The sequence below is a fragment of the Lactuca serriola genome, chromosome 2 (assembly GCF_051521515.1).
Source record: "Lactuca serriola cultivar US96UC23 chromosome 2, Lser_US96UC23_V15, whole genome shotgun sequence".
NCBI lineage: Eukaryota > Viridiplantae > Streptophyta > Magnoliopsida > Asterales > Asteraceae > Lactuca > Lactuca serriola.
The window spans coordinates 207,953,457-207,964,931 of NC_136409.1; the positions used below are offsets into that span (position 1 = coordinate 207,953,457).

Below are 11,475 nucleotides of genomic sequence, written 5' to 3' on the forward strand. Positions count from 1 at the left end.
TACTTTTACAAAAATACATGTATTTTAAAATTATACTTTTAGTCAGAGCTTTTCAGCCCCATTGTCAGCCCCATTGTGTGGTTTGATATACTTAGTTCACTATAAACAATGCTCTGATACCAATCTATCACACCCCCAAACCAGAATGGCGGAAACGTTTGTGGGCGAATGACGTCATGTACAGTATCATAACAATTGGATAATGTTAATCAAAGCACAACAATCATCATATTAATAATGTATAGTTTTTACATTTGTGTTAAAATCATTGTATATTTGACACCAAAAGTATATAGCAAAAACTAAAAGATGTGACACAAGGCCCATAAACGCCCAACTCATACTACTTAAGGTCCGCTAACAAAATCCAGAGCCCCATTCATACTTTAAGCAGTCTAAGTCCCAAACCTAACTAAGGCCCAAAAGTCCAAAGACTAACCGAAACCATAAAACTAAAGTGTAAGCAAAAGCTTAGTGAGTTTCACCAAGTATCACATATACATACATAAATAAGTTGGTATTATGGGCCAAATCATGGTCTTACAAGTAATTACTATCGACGGCCAAACCCTGGTCTTCCACACAGATGTTAGAGGCCACATCCTGGTCTTTCATACAGATACTAGGAGCCACATCCTGGTCATTCATACAATATCACAAGATAACAAGCATCTTATATCATAAATAATGGGCTGGAGGCGAACACTCGTCGTACGCATTATATGCTTCGCGTACTCAACCGATCACCAGTACGTGCAGCGTACCACTTGGTAGGCCTAATGTACTGGACTATTTGCCACCCCAAGACATTTAGTGCTTAATCCATTCAGTCATAAGGTCTCACTTTCAGATCTCGTTCATTTTAGGGTTCTAATACATAAAGTTGGCAACTTTAACCCTTAGCATGTCTTAATGGAACCCAACATCCATTCTTGTCCAACAATACTCATAATAAGGCCTCAATCTCATGCATGGACCAATAACAACCATCAAGATGAAGTTTTTATGCATCAAGAACAACAAAACGAATGAGATCTAACATATCTAACTCTTGGAGTTGCCTAAAATCACAAAGAGAACCCATGGGACCACATAAAGCTCACAAATAAGCCCTAAACTCTAACTAACAAATGAATCATCAAGGTAAGAACTTTATACCTTCTCTAGCTTCTAAAGTTGATGAAGACTCTAGATCTAAAAGCTCAACCTCAACAAATGTTTGGTCTCCAAGCTCCTTCTTCTTGAATACACACAAAAATGCCCAAAAATCACTTCCAAAGCTCAAGAACTCTCAAAGGATAAATTAGGGTTTCAATGGGATGAAATGAACAAGGGAGGTTGATGAGAGTAGATGTCCAAAGGCCACAAATATGTTTAAATAGAGTTCAAACCCTAAAAATTAAGGTTTGACCAAGGCAGATGTATGCCCTGTGTACGCCACGTACGCCCAACGTACGTGGTTAATCTCTCGCGACCTAGCGATCTCGTACGCTAAGCGTACTAAACGTATGCCCAGCATAAGAGGGACCAAAATTACCAAAATTCTCCAACTTAAGGGACCAGAGAAGTAGTACCTGGAACTGAATGTTACATTATGTCATTAAACAAAATGATACAACAACAACAAAAAAAACATTAAAAAAATCTAACTTGTACGTATCACGGGCTTTCTTTACTAGCTTAACCTATATGATTGCAAACAAATAAATAGAAACTAGAAATTAATCAAATTTCAAATGAATTGACTAAAATAACATGCGTAGAGGTAATCGGAATCCATTCTAACGATCAATACACATAATTCATCCTTGAAATTTTTGGAAGAAAAAAACATTTAAAAAATTTATAGCACAAACTTATTCATCGTTGACCATGATCCTTACAGTGGACAACATGTTATAACAACAAGAGGTGTCACCTTCACATGTCACATCATTCGTGGTGTTATAACATATTTCTGAATGAATTAGACTATTAGATATGTACAACATGTTATAAAATCAAAATGTGTCACCCCACATGCCACATCACCTATAGTGTTATAACATCGTAGTAGAAAATGGTCACCATGTTATAACACCCACTAATTTTCATGTCATTATTTGTTTTTTATATATTTACTTGATTTTTCTAATAATTATAAAAACAAATATAATTTAATAAAACATGCTACTTAAATAAAACATAATTTTTAAATTAAACATAACATTTAAAAACAAAAAAAAAATACAAGGAAAAGCATACGATAAATTTAAAAACATAAACGATAATCCTAATTTCCCAAATAAGAGGCCCGAGTATTCTCTTGCTCGTAGCACTTCTAGATCTCGGGGCACCAAACATTCCTCACTAGACCAAAGAATTGTCAATTGGTCCATCCGTCTCATCCATACATAATTGTTTGGATCGAAACTTTATTTTGATACTTTTGCGGTTGACTTGATATGATATAATTGTCACTGTTCTATATGTGGAATATTGACATTTGAAAATCACATATTATATACCAATTACAAAAGAGTTCCAATTACAAAAGAGTTCATTGTCGCAATGCACAACGTACCCGACTTCTACTAGTTTGCATATAAATTGTAATTATACCTCTAATACTAACAACATAATATCACTAGTCCAATGTGACATGGTAGTTATTATTTTTAAACACAAACATGTTTAAATTCTCGTATATGAAACGAGCAAGCCAAAAACTTGTTAATTTTTTATGTTTTGAACAACATGCCACCTTGTGTGATTAAAACCTGAGAACGTATTTCATTTTCAAAAAAAGGAAAAAAAATAAAGAGACAAAACTGCAAATTTGGTCCTTATGGTTTGTCAAAAACTGTGAATGAGGTCCAAAAAGATTTTGTGACAACCCCAAATCTAATTCCGTTAAAAATCCCATTTTCACTAACGGAAAGCATCACTATACGTTATTTTACGTAATATTTGGAATCGTCAATATCCGAATATCTAAATTTAAGCATGGTCCGATATTATTATAAGAAATATAACTCGTATGTGTTAACCCCGTTTAACCTAATAGAGTTGTATTACCTTTTCAACCACTTCACCCGGGTAAAAAGTTTTAACCCAGTTAACTTTAACCATCGGGCAGCCGTGTATCGGGTGCGATTCCCGATACATATGCAATGGGTGTGCACAACATTTGAACACTCATTTGCTACACACCCACTCTCTCTCTCTACTTTCTCTCTCTAGACTCAAAAACGACCCCGATTCCGCTAATTTCCGACTTCCAAACGTAAGTATTCACCCTCTATCTTATTCTAGTCATACTTCATTGAATTTTAGGGCCAAAATCATGGGAATCAAGGTCCAAAGAGGAGTTTACGGCCTAAGAAGCTCCTTAGGCCGTAAACCCCCAAATCCATGCCAAAGACCAAGTTTTTCCTTCTTTTAAGCTAGTATACTAATTAAGGCATATATCTAGAAGGGTTTGGACACTAAAACACAAGGATTTGACATGTAAAAAGGAGTTTACGGCCCAAGCTTGTTCTTAGGCCGTAAACACTTCAAACACCCCATAAATCTATGTTTTAAGCCCCAAAAACACTTCTAGGATGTTTGGTAAATTAAACTTGACTCCAAGGAACACTTAAATGCATCAAGCAACTCCATTTGAGGCCAAAATGAGGAGTTTACGGCCTAGCTTAAGCTTGTGCCGTAAACACCCAAGAAATTGTGTCAAACAAGTCCTTAAACTACCCTAATGCATGAAAGGAATTTATCTAAGGCCTTTGGAAGTGTGTTGTACCATTAAACACTTCATTTTGACACCAAATGAAGAGTTTACGGCCAAGGATGTTCTTGGGCCGTAAACTCCCCATAAATATGTGCCAAATTGTTCCAAACTCACTATAGGGCCTTCTAGGATTTTTCTAAGCCATTTGGGACCATGTTGTACAAGTAAAACCATCATCTTAAAGGACTTATAGGAGTTTACGGCCCAAGAACAAGTCTTGGCCGTAAACTCCCCAAAAATGTCACAAATTATGATGTTAATCCTTCTCTTTTGGTCCAAAACACCCACCACTAAATTAAGGAAGTGATATAAGGCCTTAAACATACACTTTGGGACACCACTTGAGTTTACGGCCAAGCCTAGGGGGCTTACGGCCGTAAACTCCCAATGGGTGGCTTTTAGGCCATAAACTCTAAGGAAGTGAACCCAAGGACCCTCCCGTAAATCATCCATGGCCTTGTACCACTCCCGGGAACCCTTTCTAGGCCTTAAAAACCCGAAAACGACACTAGAATGTCCAATTACTATAATGAAGAGTACAAGATGATTAACTTCTTGTAAAATACACATTTCATATGACATTAGGGTCCTAAAAGGTGCTCAAGTGGTTATTTGGTACCAAACGCTCAATCGACACTATTACCCGATTTACCCGATTCACCCGATTTCCGCAATTTCAGGTGAGTTCATACCCCTTTAATGAACCTTTCAAGTGTTTTACATGTTTTAGGGGGGAGATACAAGTTGCTTATAAATGTTTATGTAAAGTTTTACAGAACGATTTCCGAGTTACGAGGATTAATCACATGTGATTCACTACCCTTAGTTCAAATCACATGTGATTTGTCCCTATGCCTTATAAACGGGTTTCACCCTTTTCAAACTATTTTTAAACAGTGAGTCAGATAATAAATGTTCTTTTGGAAAAATACTGTTATTAAATCAATTTACTTATAAAATGTAACCACTCTGATATATTTATATAAATAAGACTTGGAGGACTTAGGACCGATATCTCGCCTTAATTCCTGTTCTTGTTTGATTGTGGGCTTAGGGTAGTAGTTATCCGTCCGACTGTCGTTGATTTCTTACTTATATAATCTGCATATCAGTATGGGATACGAATATTACTGCTTTCACTTAATGCTAAAGTCCCTAACGTGCTAAGAAACATCCCCACTAAGATAACCATAATAGGTATGGTTAGGGTCGCTACCGCTATAATTCGCTAAAGTCATTACTATCTACACTATAATACTCACTATTACTAGACGATACACTAGTAAGAGAATACACTATGATCAATACTAAAAGATTTCTACACTATAACAATAGAGAAAACACTAAATAAACAATAATACACTAACCCACTACGAGATACTCTATTCGCTATCCCCTACGCCCGGAGTGTTCCAGCAGGGAGACGACTCTACATGTATAGATCTATACGGGGTAGAAGCTATCACATCCCGACTGTTTATTTCAGTCCGCGCCGTACAGGCCCAGGGATGCCACTACTTCACTACACTGTGCATGACCGGGAAGGTCATGGGATTCTCTATTATCCTCACTATTGGTAATGTACAAGGAATACCCTACAACTACTCTAAAATACTACACTAAATGTTAAACCACATCCCGAAGTAAGTAAGTATCTATCACTAAAGGAAACTCGCACCTCTATCATTGATCACGGGCTTAACATAATCCTATCACGTTTGTTATTTGGAGATTTACCAATGTATTTTTACAATATATTGTTTTCAAAGAAATAAAGAATGCGTACTTTTCACAGATTGTCACTTACAATGTATTACCTGGAAAATATGGGATTTTCTAAGTTTCTACTACTTATGAACATAAATGATACATCTTTAACACTAATGCTTTGTATACAAAAACTCACACTAAACTCTTATGAACTCACCAGCTTTATGCTGATAATTGTTTTCAAAATAACTTGTATCTTCAGGTCAAAGATAGACAGGTACAGACACGGCATTTTTGGAGAAGGTGGAGCACACAAGACCCATCTCTTATTTTTGATTCACTTTTGGGTGATTGTTAAACATTACAAAACACGCATGTAATTAAATTCACTATGTAATACTATGGTTGTATGTTTCTTGTTTCTACTATTATGCAATTGTGATGATACTGTTCACTACGTCATCCACCCCGAAACGTATTCCGCCGTTATCGGTTTTGGGGTGTGACAGATTTCAACTTGCACCATTAATCCAAAATGAAAATTTTATTGTGGATTTGGTCTCTTAAAAATGTGAAAAGACTATCATACACTTTTAATTTCTTTTTTATATTTTTTAATATTTATTTCTATATTTCTAGAATTAAGAAAAATAAAAAATCCCACCATATCTCTACCCCACCAGACTCAGACGGACACCTCTCTCTCTCTCTCTCTCTCTCTCTCTCCTTCTCCTCCTTCCCCTTCTTCTTGATAAACTATATTTTCTAGAAACCCAAAAATTAGAATGCAAACAAAGCATATGAAAAACCCAAAACATGAAGTTTTTGAGAAAACCCCTCTAACTTTTAACAAATTTAACCCATGGAAGATGAAGTGATCGGTTGTTACGATTTTGGAGCCAATTGAGATTTTGTGAAAACCCAGTAAATCGAAAATCAGATGTAGCAAAATCGAACTGCTCTGTTGCCCCCTGATTCGAACCTATTACGATTTTGGAGTTAATCCTTATTGCTGCTCGATTTGGTGTGATACACCCTATGATTTCTCTTTGTCATGGCTAGATGTCCTGCCCCCTTAATTGAGTGCACATCTTGATTTGTTCTTGACCCAGTTGTGAAAATCAAGATTAAACCAAGGAAGAACTAAGAAAATCAAATCCACCATCACCATCACCATCGTTCATCAAAGGTAAAGAATTTGGTCGCCGGAGAGCCACACCACCACCACCATTATTCAGACAGCCACCAAATATGTACGTTGGAGAGCCATAACATGACCATCATCGGCGATTTGGTTGTATTACAGACGAGTTGGAGATTTTAAGGTAAGCTTTTGTTGGTTTTTTGACAGACCGATTCTTAATGTGTGTGGGTGTTTTTGATCAAGTCGTAGGTTGGAGGTGGTAGTCCCCGGTGGGGTTGTTTTTATTTGGGTTTTCCAACAAAGAAATAGGGATGGAGGAATGGTGGGTTGCAATGAAGCTTACACTCAATCTTCAAGTGGGTTTATATTTTTTGCAGGTTTTGAAGAAGAAGAAGAAGAAGAGAGAGAGAGAGAGAGAGAGAGAGAGAGAGAGAGAGAGAGAGAAAAGAGAGAGAAAGAGAGAGAGAGAGAGAGAGAGAGATGATACGGTGGAGTGGGGTGGGGTAATGGTGGGGTGTGTATTTTTTGTACTTGTATATTTCCTTTTATTTTGTAATTATAAAACATTAAAAAATGTAAAAAAAAATGTAAGAAAGAAATTAAAAGGGAAAAAACGTCCATTCATGTTTTCTAGGGACCAAAACCATGGGAATATCTTAATTTTGGGACCAAAACCACATAAAATTCTTGATTTTGGACCAACCATGCAAATCGGAAACTTTTTGGACCGTATCCATAGTTTTTTGCAAACCACAAGGACCAAATTTGCAGTTTTGTCAAATAAAGATAAAATATTAGTTAGTTTTGTAAATATCATATTTACAACTCATATGATTTAATCCAATAAAAAAAGATACTTCAAATCAGCAAGATTACAAGATACAAAAAGAGTTGCACCATACACATGCTTTATTGTTGTAGGGTTAGCCACCTATTCCCTATAAGCCTCTCTACTTGTCTTTCAGAGTTCTTCTTTAGTTCCAGTATTGCATCCTTCAATGTCTCTAGCTCTTCTACTCTTAGGTTCTCCAAAGGAGCATCCCACCAACAATCCTCTTTCCTAGCATTCCTTATCTTCTTAAGTTCTTCACTAGTCTTTTTCTCAGCTTCTAGTTGACCAAGCAAGTTGCTGAGTTGCATGTTGAGTTCTCGGATATTGGAATTGCGATAATGTTGCATAAGTTGATATGCCCTCGATCTTGATCTTGAAGGATGACTTTGTTCCAAAAAGCGATCTAAAACACTTTGAACACATGGATGGCCAAATGAGAACACTTTTTTAGTTGGGGAGAAGATAATGATTGCCATCTCCACCCCACAAAGGGTGCAAAGTTCACTAGACTTTTTGAAAAGACCTGCATACCTCTTTGAGAAAGCCACCAACAAGCTGCTCTCATTGGTTATTCTTTTCATCTCGATCTTTTGTCGTCCTTTATTCTGTCGAGGCATTTTCAAGAGGGTAACAAATTTTAACTTCTTGGATATATGTTTATGGGTTTTTCATGGAGAAACTGGCGGATTTTAAAGAACTCATATATCATTGCAAATGTTGGGTGCATTAATGATATCATAAAATTTTGATTATTTTTAATCTTTAAATGCGGGAAAATACATTTTTACAACCTTAGCAAATATTGGATGCAATAAATGATTTTCTACTGTAAAGGAAATTTAAAAAATACTGTCATAGCAATATATATTTTTCCCCTAATGCTTTTCTAGAAAAAAAAAATATACGAGATGCCTTGCTTGGAGATTTCTTTAATAATTTCAAAGCAATAAATTTTTTGTTCATAAATATTATTTAATAAATTTCCAAGTAATTTCATGTCATAGATTTTTCGAAAAGATAATTTGAGGAATAATATCTATTACTAAGGTTGTAAACATTTATTATTTCCATTATATTATAAAACTATTGTACCCAAGAGGTTGTAAAAATATGTTTTTCTTCAATTAAAGATAACAATTCATTTAGTGTGAATATCAAATCATTAGTGCACCCAACACTATATGGCTAAATGAGCCCTTTAAATATCTATTGGTTTCAAAGTGCACCCAACACTATAAGGCTAGATGAGCCCTTTAAATATCTATTTGTTTCTCTAAGAAAAACGAGATAACATACATCGAAGAAGCTAACATTAACTAGTTACCTTCTGAATAACTTCATCTAGTCCTTCACTTAAGCTGAAAAGACTAAGCAATGAGAGCAGTTTGTTGGTCGCTTTCTTGAAGAGGCAATCAAGTATTTTTCAAAAAGAATACACCTTCATGAAAGCAATCAACAAGCTGATCTTATTGGTTTTTTTCATCTCAAAGGTCATAACTGATGAGAGCAACTTGTTGGTTGCTTTCTTTTTCAAGAGGCATTGAAAGCTTTTCTTGCCGATTCCATTGAATATCTAAACATGAAGAAACTTTTAATGGACCTGTTATTGTATTTTAAGATCTATGGAGAAGTATGTAGTGTAACTATTGTTTTATTTTAATATATACTAAAATATAAATTCTAAAACATCTAATCTACAATCTTATAGATTCAAACCAAATATCTTCTTAATTGGTCCTAAAATTTGTTTAAAAACATGTCAACATAAAAATCAGACATCTCATCGTATGGCTTAAAGTTTCATTTCATGTCGATCCATTCCATTCTCACTTTTCATAATTTGGAAAGTATATGCGTCAGTGTTCCCTTAGTCACCAATGATTCAAAGGAAATTGACTTATTAGGATAATTACTTTATTGTTTTGTTCACAATTAAGCAATTTTTTTTGTATTCATTTAACCATCAAACTTGTTAAATGCATTCACATGTTACCATTGTTACCGACTTCTAGTCGGTAACAATGGTAACATGTGAATGCATTTAACATGTTTGATGGTTAATCGTGTACAAAATAAAAATTGTCTAAATATGAACAAAACGAAAAAATAATTACTCTCCTAAATAATTTTATTTTTATCCTATTTATCTTACTTTTAATAGAGATTTTATTTTCATATTTGTTTGTATAATCTTTCTAAACGTTAGTTTTAAAGCATCGATAACTATTTATCATTCATCTCGTTTATAGCATTTTCATTTGACAAATCAATTTTCTACTAATTTATTTTTAGCAAAAACTTATTATCATAAATATTCATTAATCATTGATCAATTCTAAAAGTTTTCTTTTTAATTAATAAATATATTTTTAGTTTTGTGAAATATTTTATATAGCTTCTTATATATATATATATATATATATATATATATATATATATATATATATATATATATATATATATTCCTTATGTTATTAAGCATATAAATTAATTTTAAAGTAACTAGTATTTAACAATAAAATTAAATATGTAATAATAAGTATGTAGGGTTATTTTATATAAATAAAAAGAAAATACCGCATAGCAAATAAAAAAGAATAAAAATTTATTATATATGTGTTACTACAATTTTGTAAGACTTTTTTAGATTTTGTTACAATATTTTTGAGATTTTTTCTTGGTTTAATTTACAAAATTGTTTTTTTTTTTAACTTTTTTAATACAATTTCTTTAAAACAAGATTAATTTTTAAATATTGTAAAATTATTAATACTTGTTTATATTTTTTTAATTAAAAGTTTATAATTTTTTTTATTTTTTTTCCTTTTTTTAATACAACGTTTAAGTCTTTAATGAAAGTATTTAAAAATATTATAAAATGTAGAAAAAGAGTAATACAAAATTTATGAAATGTTTTAAAGAAAGTTTAGAAAAGGTTATATGAAAGTTTTAAAATAGATGTATGAAAAAAAGCAGTTAGAAAACTTTGGTATATTTAGAAAATACTTTGTTTAAAAGTAATTGTATGAAAGTTTAAGAAAAAACATTATACACGAAGTTTAAAATGTTATATTAGAAAAAGATATAAACAAATAAGAAAAATATATATTACAATTATTATGAAAAATTATAAAAAAAATGTCTTAAGAAATTTGTTCAAAAACATATTTATTCGTATTTAGACAACTATTTTTGTACACATTTAACCATAAAACTTGATAAATATGATCACATGTTGTAACATTTGTTTTCAAAGATGCCATTTGTTAGTATAAAATGATGAATTTTGGAATTTTGTTCCTACGTTGGGCGTAGAACATCTACGTCAAGCGTAGGTATGTCTACGCTAAGCGTCGTGCCGTTGTTTGCACAAAACCCTAGATTCCAGGTTAAGGCTCTATTTAAGCATCTATAACTTTTAGGGCTTCTATAGATCAACCTTTGTCCTCTAAAGAATGAAATTCTAGCCTTTATTTCCCTCTCCTCCATCCTTTTGCTTGTTTTGGGTGCCATTTTAAGAGTGTTCAAGGAAGTCCACTATTCTTTAGAGCTTGAGTGGGTGTTTCAAGAAGATATCCAACTTCTTATGCATCGTGTGGACCCTTGTAAGACATCAAGTTCCCAACTTTATGATTCAAGCTTTCTAGATATTTCATATTATGTTATTTGATCCCTTTTTGTGGTTTTGGTTAGAGTTCAAGGAAGAACTCTAGATAAAGCTTGCAACTTTATCATTGTTGAATGTCCTTGGAGTGCTCTATCTTTTGGATCTGGAGTTTAGAGTTGTTTTGGTGTCATGTTTGGGTTCAAGGCCATACTTTCACAATTTTTAACCAAGAAGGGTGTAGGACATGCATGGGGCATGCATGTCCACAAAGTTTCAGTTTTTATGAATCCTCTTTAAGTATATTCAAATTCAAGAGAGTTTAGGATTTTGGCTCAACAGATTAAAGAGCTTAACCAAAAAGTTAGTTTTGTGAACAATGTATGTTGAGTGTAGCATTCTGCTACGTTGATTGTAAG

At 33.5% G+C, this 11,475-nt stretch overlaps 1 protein-coding gene across 1 annotated transcript; it reads right to left on the reverse strand.

The window, feature by feature from the left end:
* Window positions 1-7,529: 7,529 nt before the first annotated feature.
* LOC145090010 (agamous-like MADS-box protein AGL62) lies at window positions 7,530-8,069 on the reverse strand. The gene has a single exon (XM_079028370.1). The coding sequence runs from the start codon at window positions 8,067-8,069 to the stop codon at window positions 7,530-7,532; it is 540 nt and encodes a 179-aa protein (XP_078884496.1).
* Between the last annotated feature and the right edge of the window lie 3,406 nt (window positions 8,070-11,475).

What these genes read in the sequence shown, in the direction of transcription:
- LOC145090010 (XM_079028370.1), bottom strand. Translation starts at nt 8,069, where the DNA reads ATGCCTCGACAGAATAAAGGACGACAAAAGATCGAGATGAAAAGAATA.